Below are 19,466 nucleotides of genomic sequence, written 5' to 3'. Positions count from 1 at the left end.
CACTCTGGGTGTTTAACCTTCTCAACCAGAAATGGCCCACTTCCATGGGCCAGAACTGGTCATGTGTCTAGCCTAAACTGTAGGGGAGCCTGGGAACCGTGCAGGAGCACAGGATGGCAGTGACCCCTTTGCAGATGAGAAAATTAAGACCCAGAGAGGGAGGAGGGAGGGGAACTAGCCTAGTCACGCACAAGTTGGTGGCGGAGCTGGGATAGAAGTCAAGTCTCCCGTCCCCCTGTGCTCACTTTCCCCGGGGAGGCTGCCATGGGCTGGGATGTGCCTTGGCTGCCCCAGGAAGAAGGTTTGAAGGTTGCCAAGCGAAGAGGGGAGGCTGAGCCTGTTCGGGTCCCAGTGTTCCCCGTCCCTTCTAGGACTCGACTGCTTCCAAGGCGGTTGGCTCACAGCAGGTGGGGAATACTTTGTTCTCTTCCTCCCAAGCCCAGGGCTCGGCTGGGCCAAGCATGAAGTCATGGGAGCGGAGACAAGAGACTCCGGCTGCTGGGACTGTGCATCGTGGTTAGAGCAGTTCTTGGCATTTGTATGCAGCTTTTATTTTTTCTTCTGCTTTCTCAAAACCGCATTGCATTCTCCCAACTTCCCAGCAAGGCAGGCAGCACTGCACCTGTTCAACAGATGGGAAAATGAGACAGGCCATCACTGCAGCCATTCAGCCAGGAAAGTGCTCCCACCTTCTATGAAAGTGAGGGTCCCGTCCCTCCCGCCCTCTACACCATAAGTTAGTTAAGGGACGGGGTGGGGTGGGCGACCACCCGGACGCCTGTGTTTTAGCTCCATGCCCCAGGGGCCAGGTGTTTAGAAAGGCCAGGCAGCGGCGGGACACGCACACGCATAGCCTCCTCTGCACCAGGCACCCAGTTCCCAAACCTGGCCGTGCACTCGGGTCCCCGGGGAGCTTGTCACCGCTGCGGATGCCGGCACATCCCTGGCTGATTTGCACGGTCTCGGGCGTGGCCTCGTGGCCGGTGTCTGTGTGGTGGCCCCGGCGCCACCACGCGCAGCCTGCAAGCTTCCCGCACCCTGTGGTTGGCAGCTCCCACAGCCTCACGACGGAAGTTTTGTGTCATCGCACTTTACAGAGGAGGACGCCGAGGCTCAGGGTTGAGTAACCTGGTCCCAGCGCTAGTGAGGACAGAGCTAGACGCGGGCTGGTCCCCTCCTCCTGTGGAGCAGGCGGGCCAAGGGGGTCCCTGGGCTCTGACTGACCCGGCCCCTCCGCCCCCAGATCTACATGCACCTGCGCTGCTACAGCTGCCCCAACGAGCAGCGCTACATTGTCCGCATCCTCTTCATCGTGCCCATCTACGCCTTCGACTCCTGGCTCAGCCTCCTCTTCTTCACCAACGACCAGTACTACGTGTACTTCGGCACCGTGCGCGACTGCTACGAGGGTGAGGACAGCGCGAGCGGCACCGGGGGGCCGGGGGAGGGGGGTGCAGAGCTGGGCCGGGGGCTGTGCACCCACCTCGTCTGGGAGCCAGAAGCCCCTCCTCCCAGCTTCCTCCCTGAGGGGCCAGCCGTCACTTCCTGACCCCCTTCACGGTTTCCATCCAGGTACCAGTACACATGTAGCCAGAGTCTCACCTGCTGAGGCGCTTTGCGATGTGGCCCCCAAACACCTCCACAGGTACCTGGGAGCAGGGACCCTCCACCTGTGTCTCATTTCTCAGTGCCGGCATCTCTGATGGGGGGGTGGGCAGCAAATAAGTGGTCCATTTGTAGGTAGAAACCCCAGGTATAGACGGTTAAGGGGCTTATCCAAGGGTCCGTGGTAAGGTTGCAGCAGTGACTGGACCCCCCTCCCCGCGTGTCTTAATTCTGAGGGCTTTGTCCCAGGAGGAGCCTGTGCTCCTGGGACAGGTGACTCGCTGCCTTTCAGGGGGCAGTTCTCGTGTGTGGTGTGAAAGCATCACCCGCTCCTATACCGAGTTGCAAGCACTGGCCAGGCCCTGTGCTGGGCCCTGGGCAAGCCCACCCTCAACCCGCCTGCTCTCCGGGCATCTGTGCCACCTCAACTGTCAGCACAAGGAGACAGGGACGCTCTCTCCCCGTGGCCCTGGCCTGGGGTGGGCAGGGAGCAGCGTCTTAGAGAATGAGTCAGCGTCTGCCATGTCGTACCGTGGATGAGCATTCATTCTGGGCAGAGAGGAGTCCCAGCGTGCTGGGCTGGGAGGTGCTGGGAGCTGTGCAGGGGGCCGGCCACGGCCAGAGGAGAGACCAGCAGCTGGAGGGCAACTGCCCTGGGAGCGGGGACGGGGACATACAAAGCCTGTGGGACATAGAGGGAAACTTAGATTTCTCTTTTACCGGTGATACGCAAAAATACGACGCGATTGGAAACTGCAGTTTAGAAAATCTCCAGGTGGTGGGTGGCTGAAGGAGGGGGTGGCCAGAGGCCCCAAGACAAGCCACAGGCCCGCGATGCTTTGGCCTGTACGCAGACAGGCTCGCAGGGGTGGGGAGGAAGGCCCTTGAATTCCAGATCGCTGCTCTGACGCCCACCCTCCTCTCACGGTCCTGCGTTTTCCTGTTCCTCCCCATACCTGCACTGCTGGTTTCGGGTCGAGTGGCCAGACCTGGTATTCCTTATGCCGAGGCCCGGCAGCTCTGACCACGACTGGTTCTTTGCTTCCCAGACCCCAGAGGGCTTTGCCCCGGCCCTGGGCTCAGTGGATATTGGGGTGCAGCATGCTCATCCCCAAAGAAGCTGGAGTCTCTCTTCTTGTCCCACTTTGAACCTGTGCATCCCTGAGGACTCGTGGGGCACAGGAAATGCCTTTGGACTTGGCGAGGGAATGCAGGCGCCCAGCAGGCACAGACTGTGCCCCACCAGCCCCTGCGGTCACATTGACCCCTTTTCCCGCCCACCCGGGCACATCGGTTTCCCCAGTGGTTGCAGAGCTCCTCCTCCTCCTTCATCTTGACTCCAGCATCTCCTCCGAAGGGCCTTCCCCGTCACTCCCGCTCCCAGTCCGAGTCCTCTCGGCCTTACCGCGGTTTGCAGTTAAGCTCAGCCAGCCTGCGAGCCTGGTTTGCTCCGTCTCCCGCGTGGACTGTCAGCTCCATGAGAGCAGGAACGGGCGGAGAGCCTGCGCGGCGGAGCCAGGCACGTGATGGGTGCTCGCTCCTTCTGTGTTTTTCGAGTGAGTGAGGGACTTTATTGAACACCTGCTGCATGCCTCGCGTTCGCCCACGTGGGACCTCATTGAATCCCCAGGCTGGCCCGGCTCTGTCAGGTGAGAACAGTGCGGCCAGGCCGGGGACCTGCCCAGGGCATAACTGGGGCTCTAGCGCCTGGTGTTCCTGGAAGCACTGGAGTCCCCAGGGAGGCCTTGGGGCACCTGGGCAGCTGTAAAGGCTGGGGATGGGGAAGCTGCCCATCAGCTGCCAGCCTTGCACGGTGCCCAGGAGCAGCCAGTGCCGACTGGTTTCTTCAGAAGCAAAAAGCTGATCCCTGCTGGGGTCGGAGATGGGGGGGTGTCTCCTGTGTGATGGGGGGCAAGTATAGGCTCCTTTCTCTCCTGGGCCCTGTAGTCTGGGGCACATGGCAGAAGGCCGGGGCACCGCCGGGGCCCCGGCACCATCCTCAGTCCAGGCCTCAGAGGCAGCAGCAGATGGTTGGTAGCTCCCCCCACCCCAGAAGCCCTTTTGTTCAGGCCCTGCCTGTCCCAACTTTCCTCCCAGCCATGTAAAGGTCCTCCCGGGAAGCCTGCTGCCCTGCGAAGCACATCTCCTAGCAACGCTATTATCCGCTTGGCCTCTCCGAGGGAGTTTACAAACAGCACAGCAGCTGCTGTGAAGTTCAGGCTGCCCCCAAGTTCACCAGCTTGCAATGTCTGAGTCAGTGGGCTTGGCCCTGGCCTGGCCAGTTCGTGCACCTCTGCTCTGTCTCGGACCCTCCCCCTTTGTGGTCTTATCTGCAGGTGCCAGCAGCTGCCAGCAAGAGCTTCCCCTGTAGAGTTGGTGATGGGGTTTATCCCTTACAATTCAAAAAGAACGCCCCCCCCCCTCGTTCATTCCCCCTCCCACCCTTCCTCCTCGGTGTCCCAACACCCGGGTGGGATAGGAATCGACTGGGATGGAGGCCTGGAGCCAGCCCGTCCCGCAGGCCAGGTCAGAGCCAGACTCTCTGCCAGGCATCACAGAGACATTTGCTTTTCTTTTTAACAAAATTAAAACAACTAAAATTTTACTTTTATTAAGGTAGTACATGCACATGTTTGAAACACAGAACTGCCCCAACTCCACCTCACTCCCAAAGTCATCCTACTGTAAACTCTTTAAACTGGTTTCTTTTTCTAGAATAACCTAAAAATATGCTTATACTGTTGTTTCTTGATTTTTCAATTTTATGTAGTGTTACATAGTGACTTCCTGCTGTGGAAGGTCTTGATTTAGGTATGTTACCTCCAACTACACACGCACACAAGCACACACACACAAGCACACACACACAAGTTTTCTTTCCTTCATCTTTTTTTTTTTTTTTTTTTTTTTTGCGGTACACGGGCCTCCCACTGTTGTGGCCTCTCCCGTTGCGGAGCACAGGCTCCGGACGCGCAGGCTCGGTGGCCACGGCTCACGGGCCCAGCCGCTCCGCGGCATGTGGGATCCTCCCGGACCGGGACACGAACCCGTGTCCCCTGCATCGGCAGGCGGACTCTCAACCACTGCGCCACCAGGGAAGCCCCCTTCATCTTTTTAATGTGACCATGTCATGATTTTTCTTAGTCTGTGTTCAGCATGTACATCATTACATGTCTGTAAATGTTGTTCAGAGCTGAGCCTTACAGTGTCCCAAGACAACATTTCCTTGTTTGACTTCATTTTTCCTCTGGTTACTACTTGTCTTGCTTTTTGGTTTGCTCTGTTTTTTGTGTCTCTATCCTTACTTTATTCCGCACATGCTTCAGTTGAGTGAAAAAAGAAGCCCTCCTGTCAGTGACGCCAGACACATCAGCTCATCACGCAGCTCTAGGGTTCCAGGTGGTGACCCTCCTGGAGCCCCGCCCTTCTTCCTCCCGTCTGGACTGGTTGCCCTTGAGGCCTCTTGTTGCTCAGCTGTTGTCCTGCAGATCTTTCCTTCACCGTCATCCTGGGAATCCTGTTGCCTCTCCTGTCCTGAATCACCTGCTCCCTGGATGCCATCTTTTCCACGTTTGACGTTGGCTGTCTTTTTAGTTCACGCGCATCTTCTAGGAGCTTCCTGAGGAAAAAAAAAGTTGCATGGGGGTTTTGTTTTTTGAAATCTGAAAATTATCTGCAAATATCTTTATTATATTGTCTATTCGATTGGTGTTCAGTGGGAATGTGATTCTAAATTGGAAATCATTTTCCCTCTGAATTTTGAAGGCATGTTTTTCACATTCTCTTAGCTTCCAGTGTTGTTTTTGGAAAGTCTGCTGGATTCTGATCCTTAATGATTGTATGTGACCTTCCCCCCCCCGCCCTGGCTTTTAGGATCTTGCCTTTATCCCCATTGTTCTGAAACCTCACAAGAGGTGGGATGTTCATTGTGCTGGGCACCGGATGGGCCCTTTCAGTTCAGTGTGGAAGCAACTCCTGACCTATGGTTCCGGGAAATTTTCCTGAATTTTTTTTGATAATTTCTTCCCCTCCACTTTATTATCCCTTTCTGGAATTCCTGTTAAGTAGAATGTTGCACTTCTGGATTGAGCCTCAAATTTCCTTTACAGTTTCCTGGGATTTTCCATCTCTTTTTTGTTCTGCTTTTCAGGAGGTGTTTTTTGTTTGTTTGTTTGTTTGTTTTTTAATCTTTACCTTTGAGCTTTTCTGTTGAAGTTGTTTTCTCTCTCTCTCTCTTTTTCTTTTTTTGGGCTGCATTGGGTCTTCATTGCTCCGCGCAGGCTTTCTCTAGTTGTGGCGAGCAAGGGGCCGCTCTTTGTTGCTATGTGGGGGCTTCTCATTGCGGTGGCTTCTCTTGTTGTGGAGCATGGGTTCTAGGCACGCAGGCTTCAGTAGCTGTGGCACACGGGCTCGGTAGTTGTGGCTCGTGGGCTCTAGAGTGCAGACTCAGTAGTTGTGGTTCACAGGCTTAGTTGCTCCACGGCATGTGGGGTCTTCCCAGACCAGGGATCGAACCCATGTCCTCTGCATTGGCAGGCGGATTCTTAACCACTGTGCCACCAGGGAAGTCCCTCTGTTGAGGTTTTATTTCCTTTATCATGTTGTAAAATGTCAGGAGCTCGTTCCTGCTCTCTTTTTCCTAGCCTTGTTCTTGGTATTGGTTCTTCTTTCTCTGGGGATGCTAATTACAGTTTTCTTCTGTTCCCTGCATTATCTCTGTCTCCTGAGTTCCTTCCATCTGTTTGTTTGCTTTGCTGTTTGACCTTTGGGTAAGAAGCTTTCCTCAAATGTCTCATGTCCTTGGCTATTTTTTATATTTAAGAATGGGGCTTAAAACTTCTGGGCCTCCTCCCAGTTGGGTGATAGGATACGGGGCTCTTCCTCTTCCATTTTCATGTGGTGGTGGGGCAGACGCCAAATGAAGGCTTTGATTCTGGACCTGTTTCCCCAGAGAATAATGTTCTCATCTCCTGCCTGGGAGGAAGGAGCTGAGGGGCTGAGCTATGGGTGCAGCCAGGGAAAGGCCTTGAACATCTCCCCTTGGTATTTAGACTTCCTCTCTATATTTTCTGCAAGTCTTCGCATTGCTGTCCTCAGCTGGGCCAAGTTCTGTGAGGACAGAACCATCACAACCTGTCTTGAAAGTACAAAGCCGAGAGCTCCACGTGGACACTTGTAGGCCAGTGTCTCCGTTTGCGCCCCTACCCACAGCCATCAGAGCTGCGTGGTGAGCCCGGTCTTTGGGTTTCTGGGGTTCTCGCTGGCTCCCTCCTGTCCCTGGGGTTAGTGACCGTGCCGCATCTTCCAGAGCTTTGGTCGACGTCCCTTGTTTGCTGCCTCTGGTGCCATGTCCTTGTCCTTGAAGGTTTGTTCCTCTCCCCCCATTCGTTCTCACTTCAGGGGCATTTCAGGGGAGAGTGGAGGTAAACCCTGCAAATTTAGAGGTAGTGTTTCCATTTTCCAGGGAGAAGTGAATGCTTGTCCACGGTGCCCCTGCTCTGTATCTACTACCTGGTAAGGGCCAGAATTCATAGAGCCTAAGGATGTGCCACCAGGGTGTAGGGGGCAGGAAGATGGTGGAGGGGTAGACTCCAACCCCCTCACCTACATTTAGTGTTTGATTGTGGTCGGGGTGAGAGGTAGCGCCTAAAAATGACTCTGAGACAGCCTGGGGAGCTCTGTGGGCAGACATGTGGGTGGCCAGAGCTCAGACGAGGGAGACGCCCTCCACAGGTGTTTCTTGCGGCACTGTTTTTTTTAATAATGTTCGTGTGGCACTTCACAGTTTACCATGTATTTTTCATTACTGTTAGCTCATTCTCACCTCTCAGTTACCTGGTGGGGTATATATTATCATCCCCGTTTTACAAATTTGAAAAAAAATTTCACGTAGGCTAAGAAACTTGCCCAAGTTACCCAGAGAGAGTAATTGCCAGAGGCTGGACTCAGCCCTGGGTCTCTGAGGCCCAGGAATTGCTCTGTGCCAGGCCTGGTGAAGGAATACAGGACAAGTTTCTCCCCTGCAAAAGTGTGAACTCTTGTTAAGGGAAGAGATTGTACATGCATGAAAGAAGCAAAGAATGATGCTTCATTTTCTGAAATCTGTCCCAGTTTCAGATTTGGGACAAACTTAGCTTCCTGGAATCTGGCCCAGGTAAAACATCTTCCCAGGTAGGGAGCATACAGCCTGGATGAATACAGCTGAGGACCCCAGAAGACCCAGAGGCCAGTGTGCCGCCAGGAGGACTTGCGGGCTGGTAGTGGCCCTTGCTGGCCATGGCTCTGAGAGAGCCAGGAATCAGAAGAGCTCAACCAATCAGAAGAAAGGCAGACATCCTGAAGAAACCAATAGAAAGAGGGGCCAGAATCAGTGTTTCAGGTGGCAAGAAGCCTCAATGAGCAGGAACGGCAAAGGACGAGAAGAGCTACGAGGAAGGAAGAGCAAAGTGCCATCCGAGCAGCTCAGTGTCTGGGGACAGGTGCTTAGGGAGGACCCCACCCACCAGGCCGCAGCACGTTACATCTGTTGTTGTCGGTGGTGATCACCAGTCACAGAAAAAGCGGGAAAGAACATTTGGGTGCCCCTGTTTACTGAGCAGAGAAGATTTCTGTCCAAAGTGGTCAAAATTAAGTTTTCGGGGCTCATCCACAAGTTACTCTGAAATACATCTTTCCAAATAACGAAAGTATTTTCTGTGCAGCAAAAGGGCCTAGGCCCTGAGGCCGGCTTTGGGTGCTGCGGGTGTGTGTAGGAGGTGAACTTGGGACAATCAGTGACCTGAAGCCAGTGTCACTTGCAGTGGGGGACACATGCGGACAGTCCCCTGCAGCTGGCAGGGACCGGTCAGAGCGTGCTTCTTAGCGGGTCCTCTCTTGAAGCCCCTCGGGCCCCTCAGGGTTGTGTGGTTGCTGTTGTCAGGCCAAGGGGGATGCTGGATGGGAGGCTGGGTGGAGAGTAATCTCTTGGTCTGCAGCTTCCTGTCCAGGCAGCTCCTGGTGAGAGAAGTTGCCAGTGAGGAAAGAAAGCCTCGCATCTCAGGGTCGGAAGGGACCTGTAAAATCCTAACTGCTTGGAACCCCTTTAATGTCTCAGCTCAGAGGCTGCCTAGCCTCTGATTGCATGCTTCCCCTGGCAGGGAGCTCACTACCTTTCACCTCTGAAGACTACCTGCCAGAAATTGTTTCTCGTGCTAAGCTGAAGTCCTAGGATCTGCCCCTGGGATGAGTGGGTCCTCTCTGACCCTCTGGACGAAGGCGGTCATCACTTAGATATGAAGAGAATGATCCCTAATGTCTTTTCTCCAGGCCTCAAGTCTCTAGTACCACGCTCCTTTCATCTCCACTCTGGTCCTTTGCTCCTGACTGTGTGCGTTTGTCTCTAGTTTCTTTAAGATTTGGTATCTAGGATGGAGCCGAAAGTTCCAGGTACATGATTTTCCAGGGCGCGCGCGCGAGAGGGCAGGGGGGTGGGCAGGAACCCATCCCTTCCCTCATGCTGGATGCTCCCCGTGGGTCCCTTTGGTCACTTGTGTGGGGGGGGCCTCTCCAGGGGACCAGAACTGGAGCTGTGGTCAGAAGCGTGGTCAGGTGGCAGTGCTGCTGGTCGAGAACCCCACTCATAATCTTTTTTGTTCTTCTGATGTCTAGAGCCAGCATATCTCTGTGTTTGTTCCTGGGGTGTGTGTCGAGTTATCCAGTTTAAACACGTCTGCTGGGGTGGGGGGGTGGTATTTTGCATGGCTCTGTCATTTCCTCGGAAGGGCATTGATTTGTCCAGATGGTCAGTGGGTCTTGGTGTGGGCTGGTTGAGTCATCTCGAGGAGATTCTGTCTTGTCTTCCTTCTCCGAGATACATTATTGACTCACTAATGACTCTTTAACAGACGCCGTCAGCAAACTGGTATTTGGCCAGACTGTCTGGCCCCGTAGCACTGTGAAAAGGTCAAAAGTCCTGAACTGAGATGGATGAAATTCGATGATCTGACCGGTTGAATGCAGAGCTGCATATGGACAGACAGGTGGACCACGTAACCAGGAGCGTGCTGCGTGTGTTGTGACACAGGAAAGGATGTGAGCTCAGGCCCCAAGCTCTTCCCAGGAGTGGATTGCAGGACAGCCCAGCTTGGTGGTTCTGGACAGAGGGGCTGATGAACCTTGGGCCCCTGTGACCTTGCCTGAGGGTTTTGTCTTTGGGAACTGGAAGTCCGATCACCTTGGGGAAGGTGCAGCTTTCCAGGCGGTGACAGGGTGAGCTCCTTGAGCTCAAGACTGAATGTTGGCCATACCCGCCTGCCCCGCCTCTCTGAGCCTCATCTGGAGCTGTGGCCTGTGTCCATCCGTTCGTTCCTTCCTTCCTGTTGATTGAGTATGGAAGCATCAAGCCCTTTGGTAGTTGTTGTGGATGGGCCTTGGTTCCTGCCTGCAAGGTGTTTACAGAAGACTGTGGGTGACACTGTGGACCGTTCATTGTGAGCACAGCCTTATAGATAAGGCATCACACTCCCACCCCTAAGGCCCATCCTCGCAGCAGCCTCACCAGGAAGAAGCTGTTGTTATCCCCGGCTTAGAGATGAGGAAACCGAGGCACAGAGCACTTAAGAAACTTTCCCGAGACCACACAGCTCCTAAGCGGTGGAGCCACCGTTCACACCCAAGCAGTCTGGCTCCAGGATCCATGGCTTTCTGGCTGCTTTATGCTGCCTCTTGTACTGGAAGGATCAGACAGATCAGCAGAGAGATTGTGGGGTGTGATGTGAGCATGGCGACAGGACAGGGGAGGCCGCCAAGGACGAGGTGGCATCTGAGCTGGGTCTGCCTCTGGGGTTTAGCAGAGAGATCGGATGTGCCACCAAGGGGAGGTGTGAGAGATCACGGCGTGTCCTGGGAACCCCGGAAGTGGTTTTATGTACATTCCACTTACTGTGGCTGTGTACATAACTACCCCAAAACCAGACTAGTGTAAAACAGCCATGTATTGTGTTCATGGATACTGCACATCAGGAATTTGGACAGGGCATGCTGGGGACAGTTTGGTCCTGCTCCACGATACCCTGGACCTCAGCTGGAGACCTGAGGCTTGGGGAGGGATCATCTGATGTCTGGTTTACTTATGTGTCTGGCAGTTGATGCTGATGTCAGCTGGGGGCCTCAGTTCCTCCCCCACATGAGCCTCCATGTGGACTCTCCACGTGGACCAGCGTGGGCTTCCTCACCGCATGGTGGCTGGGTCCAAGGGCAAGCATCTCAAGAGAGGATGAGCCAGAAGAAAGAGGCCTTTTCTCACCCCAGCGTCAGATGTAACCAAGCTTCGCTTCCGCTCTGGTCACCCCAGTTCACGCAGATGCAAAAAGAAGGAAGAAGACCCCATCTTCTGAGAGGAGTGTCATTGTCATGGGATGTGGCTGCCTTTGGAAAATACCATCAACCACAGTACAGCTGGACCCAGATTGGAATGGACACATCCACTCTACTTGGCCTTAAATGGTTTGAGACGAAGGTTATTAGCAGGCTGACATCAGATGGGGCTTGATTCCCCCCGCCCCCTCACCCCCTGCCTTCAGATACCCCAAAGTTTCTGTCACCGGAGAGCGATCTGGAGCCCAGTCAATGGAGGTTCCTGCAGCCACCGAACATGCTGAGCTGCTTCCGTGTTGGACAGGCAGCTCACAGGGCCCTCGGCCCCGTCAGGGGACAGCAGGCCCCTGAGGAAGGCGGGCAGGTAAACAATAGTGGCCGTGACAACCAACACTGAGAATGCTGGCCACTCCTCTGAGCCCTTTGCATACTCACAGAAATCCTACCACCTCCTAACTCCGTAGGGGCTCTTTCTGTCCCCATTTTAACAGATGAGGAAACTGAGCCGCAGAGAGGCTCCCAGCAGAGTCACACTGCAAACCCTCTGCTGTATGTCTCTAGGGGGACGGTTGCAGCACAGGTGACAGGTGCTATGGGTCATGTTTATGCAGGGTGCCACTTGGGCCCCCGTTCCCCAGCCCCAGACGTGAAACCTTACTAGGTTAGAGCAACTGAGGGGCGTACAGCCCTCAAATATATTCCTTTCCACGTTGCTGAAAGCCAACTTCTACCTCCAAACGTACGGCCAGGATTTCCTGTGTTCCAATTTCAGGCAGTCAAGCGTTTGTGGTGTGGTTAGTATATGCCAAGGGCTGGGCCCACGCTCGAGGGAGAAGCGGGCTCCCAGTCGGTAATCACACTCCGGGGATGGGCGGGGCAGGGGCGTCTGTCTGCAAACCGGTAGGTAGGTTCCGTGGGTGGGGACGCACAAGCCCCCATGGCGGTGGCCGGGGACTTCTCATGGTGGGTGGTGTCTGACGGGTTGACGGTACTAGGAGGTCAGAGGGCAGGGCGTCCAGGCAGTAGGATCTGCAAGGGCAGAAACACGAAGGGCACAAGACCCTGCTGAGGGGAAACGGGCACCTAGTGTTGCTGGGAAGGAAGTTTGATGGGTGGGCAGGGACCAAGCCACCTGGTGAGAGATCTTGAGCTGAGCCAGGGGGCTGCACTGGGGGGCCTTGAAGGCCCTTCTGCTGCAGGGGGGTTGGCCGGTCAGACGATGGAAGGAGCCTGCTGGCTGCAGGGCTGCTGGTGCCTCTCCCTTGATCTTATTATCCCCTGACCCCACCTTGACCCTCCCCTTGGCCTCACTCCTGCGCTGGACGTGTCTCCTGTTCCCCTGAGCTAGGTCCCTGATCTGCCTCCTGCATCCTCTCCTCCGTGGTGTCCTCCGCTGTGCTCCTCGTCCTCCTCTCCACGCCCTGTCTCCCTGGCTCCCGGCACTTCCGTGTGCTTCTGGCACCCTGCAGGCAGCAGCCTTTATCTGCTGGCCCCGCAGAAGTCCTCTGATCAGGAGACCAATTACAGCATAGCGCTGTATTTGCAGCATTTACAGCATACTTCTACTGTGCCCTAGGTTGCTGTTGTAAATTTTGGATCTTTGTGGGTGATGTCAAGCTGTGTCACGATGCAGGATGAGCTGGCCCGGCTTCCTAAGAAATTTGCACTATATTTTGTGCACCTCTCATAACAGCTTATCATGCTGTGCTCACTAAGATGCCGCTACACGCTGTTGAATGCATAAGGGGTTCTGTCTCATTCTTGCTGAGAATGCCTCCTGAGATCCCTCTGGAGAAGTTTTATTGTTGCTTTGTCATAAAATTGTGATCTGTGACACACAAACAGAAAAGTGCATAAAGCTAATAAATACCTGTAAAGCCGAAACCCAGAACACGCACACTGCCGGCTCCTCAAGCCCCCAGCATCCCGTCCCGATGTCCCCTCCCACAGCTCCCCACACGTTCCTGGATTTGGTGGTAAATCTCTTTCTTGCCTTTCTTTGTGGTGTGACCAGCAGTGTATGTGTGCATCCCTGAACAGCATGATTTAGCCGTGACTGATTCTGATTACAAATGGAAGATTCACTGCAGATTCTTATGTCCCTGAGGTTCCCTCCCCGTTGCTCCCTGTGACTGTGGTTCTTTCACTTTCGTTGCTGTTTAGAACTCCACCATCTGTTTATCCATCCTGTTGATTTGAGTGGTTTTTCTCTGGACATTGTTTTCACAGCCTTGGTCATCTATAATTTCCTGAGCCTGTGCTATGAATACCTTGGAGGGGAAAGTTCCATCATGTCAGAGATCAGAGGGAAGCCCATCGAGTGAGTATGAAGTCCCCCCAGAGCCCCCCACACCACCCTGTTTCCTGGGCCTGGCGTTCTCAGAGCTCTCCTGGCCGTCAGCCCGTCACACAGACCATCTCTGCCCGTGACCTTGACCTCTCTGCCTCTCCCACACTTCCCGAGCGAGGCCATTCATTGGAACTCTTGGGAGGGCCTGTCTGGCTCTTTCCCCTTCTGTCTCTTCCTGTCCTTTCCCGTTTGCCTGTTTCTCCCTCTTGTAGTTTTTACGTTCAGTGCCTTTTAAGTTGGTTTGTTACCCCAAGGTCAGTGTCTCCCCGGCTCCCGTACTGCATATGCAAATACTCTCCTGCGTCTCTCCCTGTGCTTGGCCTTGTGCTCTAAAGACTGCCCAGGATCCAAGCCCCAAACTCACCCTACCCCGCCCTACCCCAGCTTGTCTGGATCTGCAGGAGGGTGAGGGCGGCCTCCCCCAGCCCTACCTTCCTGAGTCTGGCTCTTTGCTCACCAACCCCTTCTCTGCTTGTCTCTTCCAGGTCCAGCTGTATGTATGGCACGTGCTGCCTCTGGGGAAAGACTTACTCCATCGGATTTCTGCGATTCTGCAAGCAGGTGGGTACCCCCAGCAACTGCCCTGGTCAAGAGTTGCAGGCCAGGCACCAGGAGCCTGGGTCTGTGCCCTGGGGTAGCAGCTGCAGGGGCCGTGCTGCCCCTGGTTGACATAGTGACAAAGACGGGCATAGGGCCCACCTGCAGGGTTCCCATTTCCCGGGAGGCACCCCAAGCCCCAGCACCCACTCCCTGAGCTGTTAGGGATGCCCCTGCATTGGTGGGGTGTGCTCAGAGGGGCAGCAGCAGGTGTCCCAGGAGTGCCTGATGCAGCCCTGGGCAGGAAGTGGTTCTAGACTCTTGCTCACTTTGACCAAGCTGTGGTGTGTGAGTGTCTGAGGAGGTGCATGGCGATTCTAGAATCTCAGTTTGAAAACTTCTCATCAGCTGCAGCTAGAGGCCAGGAGGGTTTCTGCATTAAAGAACATGAAAAAACAGGCCTGAGCAGCCTCTGGTCCCTTCCCCCATTTCCCACTTGGCAGGTAGTCTAGCAGCTTCCAGTTTCCAGAGCTGCTGCCCCAGTGGCCTCGAGTGGCCTGAGTGGAGGCAGTGTGGTCTTGTGCATAAGTGCGTGGGTCTGGGTGTCTGACCATCTGAGTTTGAATTCCAGCCCCTCCTATGACTGTGTGACCTTGGATAAAGTACGAAACCTCTCTGAGCCTTGGTTTCCTCTTCTCTGAGATGAGTGTAATGATACTTACCTCAGGGGATGGTTTGAGGAACAGGTGAGGGAAAGCCCTTAACACAGGCCTGGCTCAGAGCCAGCTGTCCCTTGCTCGGGAGGAAGTCAGGCGCCACGCCCAGCTGGCATGACCTCGATTTAGTCTCCTCTGGGGCCCCACAGGGCCTGTCAGCCCGTCCAGCGTCGTGCGGCGTCACCACAAGGGGAAGTGAAACCCACGGCCCGTCACCATGACTTGCGGGAGGACTGGCCTTTCTGCTCCTTTCTGGGCGGGGCCGTGCCCACAGTGCAGACGCACCCACAAAGCACTGCCTGCACGGCCCGGCCCGGCCCGGTCTCCAGTTCTGCTTCCAGATCCTCCTTCCCTAGGGTGTTTCTAAATTCAGAACCTCCCCACAGGACCTGCAGGGAAGGAGTTCAGACTGTCTTGGGTTCAGGGTGGGGCCTGTCCGAGCCATTGTTTACCAGTGCGGCCCGGCTGTGACTCACTGCCTCCTTTGATGATGATGTGGTGTATAAAGTTTTGACCCCGGATCACTAGCTGCGTTGCCTTGTTGCAAATTATTCCCCAGCCCTGTGGGCTTTGATGTTCCACTGCTGTTCTGGAAGTGGCAGGGTCAGGTAGTAAAAGGAAAGCACTGAAGAAGCCTCCTCCCCCCTTTCCCGCGTGAGAGAGGACACTGCAGCTTTGTCATCGGTGCCGGCGCCAGGGTCTGAGTCTCCTGGAGAGTTTGCCTCTTTCTGCCTCTTCAGCTTCTCTGTGCCTCGGTCTCCTCATCTGTACCCTGAGGAGGATGACAGTACTTAGGTCACGGGGCCGTCGTGAGCACCAAGTGAGCTGACCCGGGGCAGCACCGGCCTATCGGCAGGCTCGCAGGGCTCGCTCGGGACACGCTGCCGACCCCCCTTTCCCCAAAGCGTGCTGGGCCCGCTTCCTCTAGGGGGTGGATGGGGCAGGGGAGTTTTGTGGGGTTTGCTGACAGCAGCATCGGCCCTCTAGCCCCCGTCACATGTGCCTCTCCTCCAGACAGCCACACGGCTCAGGCCGCCCCGGGCTCCCCTGCAAACTTCACTCGAGCCTCTTCCGGGACAGAAACTTTGGGTTCCACAGGTTACTTTCTCTGCTCCGGGGTCCTTGTCCCATTTGGAGCCACACTAGCTTAGCCTTGTTAAATGGCTCCCGTCTCCACAGAAGGGGCCTTGTGGCTTAGATTTATTTGGTTTCAAGAGAGTGGTGCTTCTAGTGATTTTATGGGCACCGAGGGTGCCTCTGTAGGGACTTGTGGAAACCTGGCTGAGGGATTCTCTCCGTGGCAGAGGCCTCTGCTGAGTGCTCAGAAGTGGGAGACGTCCAAGGACACCCCGTGCGGTCTTGCTCTCCAGTCGCCGCACAGCGACCGTGCAGCACGGGGCTGGTTACAAACATCCACCGTCGCACTTGGCCCCCCCCAGTGTCCACTCGGCCACTCGGAGGCTGAGTGACCGCCCACTCGGGCTTCCGCGGCGGTAGCTGGCAAGGCCAGAATTCAGACACGTGTCGGGACTCCGGACCTTGAGCTTCAGGCTGCTTCCTGTTTTGTGCTCCTGTGGGGTCATCTCCGTCCCCAGTAAGACCCCAGCTTGACGTAAGGCCTGGACCCAGGCCTACAGCGCGGGCCAGGGAGCCAGACCCGGGGCAGACAAGGAGGCTCGCCTGCCTCTGCTCCCTGGGCCCCCTCCCTGCTGCTGCCCCTCACCAGCGCTTAAGCCCTCACACTTGTCCGCTCTCTGCCCCTGGGCCAAGCTCCCTGCTCGTCCCCCCGTCCCTGGCACATTCACGGTGGCCCCTCCTCTGGTGGAACCTCTGTCTCCTGCGTCTCCGCCATTCTTCCTTCACACCCTCCTGCCTTCTCACGCGGCTGCATCGCCCTGTTGCTGTCTCGTGTATTCTGCCTTCCCCTCCTGACCGCAGTTCCCCCAGGGGCAACAGGTTGGGCCGCCCCCATCCCCTGGCATCCAGCCCGGGCCCAGCTGGCCACAGGAGGTGCCTCTTCCGTGGTTTCCGTGCCTATCCTTGACTCTTGACCTTGTCTCTGCGACAGGCCACCCTGCAGTTCTGCGTGGTGAAGCCGCTCATGGCTGTCAGCACCGTGATCCTCCAGGCCTTCGGCAAGTACCGAGATGGTGACTTTGAGTAAGCAGCGGGTCCCCCCGCGGCGCATGTGGGGAGGAGCGGGCGGCCCTTCCCCGAGGCTCATGCCCTGGCCGAGGGAAGGGCCTGGCCTCAGATTGCCCCACCCCCGTGTCCGTCCTCTGAGTGGAGGCCAAGCCTGACCCCGGCCTTCCTCCCGCCTGCTGCACCCCTGAATCGCAAGGCTGGGGCCTGGCGGTGGTGCCATCGCACTTGGCCCCGCCTCTGGCACCAGAGTGAGCGCTCAGCATCTGTCACCTTCAGGCTGCAGGGTGGTGCCGGGTGGGGGCCGGGGAGAGCAAGAAGGGACAGTGACCATCCCAGGGCAGGGCGCGAGAGGGCCAGAGCCCCGAGGGGCCCGTCTCGAGTCTCCTCTCCTGTGTAAATTGACGCACACACAAGACTTCGGGGGGTTAGGGAAAGTGACCACGTGTCCCACGTGGCCCTGAGCTTGCACGCACTTCAGACACACTCCCTGTACCCTACACGACAGCCCCCGAGGGCCGGTGAGCAAACAGGCTCACAGGGGACGTCACTTGGCTCAAGCGCAAAGAGCAAAGCTGAGCTTTGTGACCATCAGTCTGAGGCCCCGCCCCCGAGGACAGCTGGAGTCCTCCACCAGGAGCGTGGGCACCGGAGCTGCAGGTGGCAGGGCTGGCCTGTCCTGCAGGTGCTCACCCTTGCCCTCCCCCCAGTGTCTAGACCGCTTTGATCACCCGTCCCCTCCCTTTGATGGCTCGGGGGGCATTGCCGAGAGCTGTGCAGAGTGGCACGCGGGCAGGGCCAAGGGGGGAAGGAGGCCCCTTGTCCCGCAGAAGGGTCAGTTCAAGCCAGAGGATGCTCCCCGTTCCCGCAGCGTCACCAGTGGCTACCTCTACGTGACCATCATCTACAACATCTCCGTCAGCCTGGCCCTCTACGCCCTCTTCCTCTTCTACTTTGCCACCCGGGAGCTGCTCAGCCCTTACAGCCCCGTCCTCAAGTTCTTCATGGTCAAGTCTGTCATCTTTCTCTCCTTCTGGCAAGGTGAGCCTCCTCCCAGCCCCCGTGAGGCTGGCCTGTGCCTCCCTGTCCCCTAAGCCTTGTCCTCTTCCTCCTGCTCACTGTCCCCAGTGCCCCGAGGGCCCAGGCCATGGGGCTGTCCCGCGCTTATCCTGGCCTGGAGCTCAAAGGGACCTCTGTCCACTGAGCGCCTGTGGGGTGTGACGTCTGGGCCCTCAGGGGCCTTCCACAGGAGTCATGACCTTGGGTGGGACTGCTTCCTGGACAGGGGGATCCAATCCAGGTGGTGTCCAGCCAGGACCTGGGGAGTGTGGTTTCCCTGAGGCCTTGGCTTGTGTCAGCATCCCTGCCCAAGAGGAGTAACCGTGGGCCCTGCTTCCAACATCCCTGGGGAGTGTGGCATTTGGGGGACTGTAAGGAGGAAGGGAGATGGGGAAGGGGGTCCATCTGGGGCCAGATGCCCATGCCTCCCCTTCCACACCTCCCCTTCCAGGCATGCTCCTGGCCATCCTGGAGAAGTGTGGGGCCATCCCCAAGATCCACTCGGCCCGCGTGTCGGTGGGTGAGGGCACTGTGGCTGCTGGCTACCAGGACTTCATCATCTGCGTGGAGATGTTCTTTGCAGCTCTGGCCCTGCGGCACGCCTTCACCTACAAGGTCTATGCTGACAAGAGGTTGGACGCACAAGGTACGAGCCAGCGTCCTGGAGTCGACCCCCCCCAGTAGGAAGGGTGCTTCCCGGCCCCGCCCCAGGGCCCCTCCTGCCTCCCAGGGTCCTTCAGCTGTTGATGGGTCAGGTCAGGGATCCCAGGTGTAGGAAAGGGGCCACAGAGGTCCAGGCTCTGCTGTCCCCTGTCACAAGGTGTCAGGGTCAGGGACTGGCCCTGGAAGCTACACCCACCTGTCTCTCGCAGCAGATCTAGAGTATGGAGATGATATAGCACGATATCCCCATAGGAAGGTCAGGACAGAGACCCTAGAATAAACAAGTTCCTAAGGGTTCCTGACATCAAACACTGTTACCCATTTTGTCCTGTAATTCCCTTGTCTCTAAAGCTCTTCTTTTTTTTTTTTTTAACCTGATCCCTTCTAAGAAACAGACTTAGATGGTAATAGCTTTTAACAGCTTTCTTTTTACACCTGCTAATCTTCGCTTTGTTAGAACAGCAGTTGGCAACCCCAGTTGTATATTAAGATGCCCTGGAGAGTCTTAAAAGTCCATGCTGTCCGGGCCCCACCCTCGGAGATTCTGCATATTTGGCCCGGGTTTGGGCCTGGCAGGATGTGCCGGCAGGTGCCCGGGCGATTCTGACTTGCTGGCTGGAGAAGCAGGGGCTGGGGCCTACCTCTGGCTGCTGCTGGGCAGGGAGGGGTTGCTCAGGGGAGAGGAGGAAGAGGAGGCTGGGTGGGATGCCTGAACTGACTCACCCTGTGGGGGTGGGCCTCGGGAGGAGGAAGTCTCCTGGTCTAACACATCCACCCAGGGGTTTGGCTGCTGCCAGCTCCCTGCCTGTGGGGCTGAAAGCAGGACCCACCACCCGTGCGTGCCCACCTCGGGCCCCAGGGAGCGGCGTGCTGAGCAGAGTGTAGAAGCACTGGCCTGGCCTGTGCAGGGCTCCTCGGGCCCCCACCTCTCACCCTACCTGCCGTGTTCTTTCCCTGGTTGGGAAGAGGCCTTAAAATACCCGAGGCTGCTGGAAGCATGTGGACTGAATCACCCTCCAGGCCTCGTGACTCTTGAGCAC

The 19,466-nt window shown here is 56.5% G+C and overlaps 1 protein-coding gene across 8 annotated transcripts in view; it reads left to right on the top strand.

The window, feature by feature from the left end:
- The window catches only part of TMEM184B (transmembrane protein 184B), a 48,930-nt gene that overhangs the window by 25,072 nt on the left and 4,392 nt on the right, over nucleotides 1-19,466 (top strand). For 7 of the 8 annotated variants that reach the window (XM_059081864.2, XM_067010206.1, XM_059081865.2 and 4 more), the window contains 6 exons: nucleotides 1,244-1,409; nucleotides 13,189-13,279; nucleotides 13,795-13,870; nucleotides 16,631-16,722; nucleotides 17,576-17,745; nucleotides 18,215-18,409. In XM_059081864.2, coding sequence (XP_058937847.1) covers nucleotides 1,244-1,409; nucleotides 13,189-13,279; nucleotides 13,795-13,870; nucleotides 16,631-16,722; nucleotides 17,576-17,745; nucleotides 18,215-18,409 — 790 coding nt within the window. Of the gene's footprint in view, nucleotides 1-438; nucleotides 539-1,243; nucleotides 1,410-13,188; nucleotides 13,280-13,794; nucleotides 13,871-16,630; nucleotides 16,723-17,575; nucleotides 17,746-18,214; nucleotides 18,410-19,466 lie in introns of all 8 variants that reach the window. The other variant, XM_067010212.1, reaches the window with a different exon arrangement.

Source organism: Kogia breviceps, chromosome 12, assembly GCF_026419965.1.
Source record: "Kogia breviceps isolate mKogBre1 chromosome 12, mKogBre1 haplotype 1, whole genome shotgun sequence".
NCBI lineage: Eukaryota > Metazoa > Chordata > Mammalia > Artiodactyla > Physeteridae > Kogia > Kogia breviceps.
The sequence above is the reverse complement of the archived record's forward strand: the minus strand, read 5'-3'. Positions and strand labels throughout refer to the sequence as shown.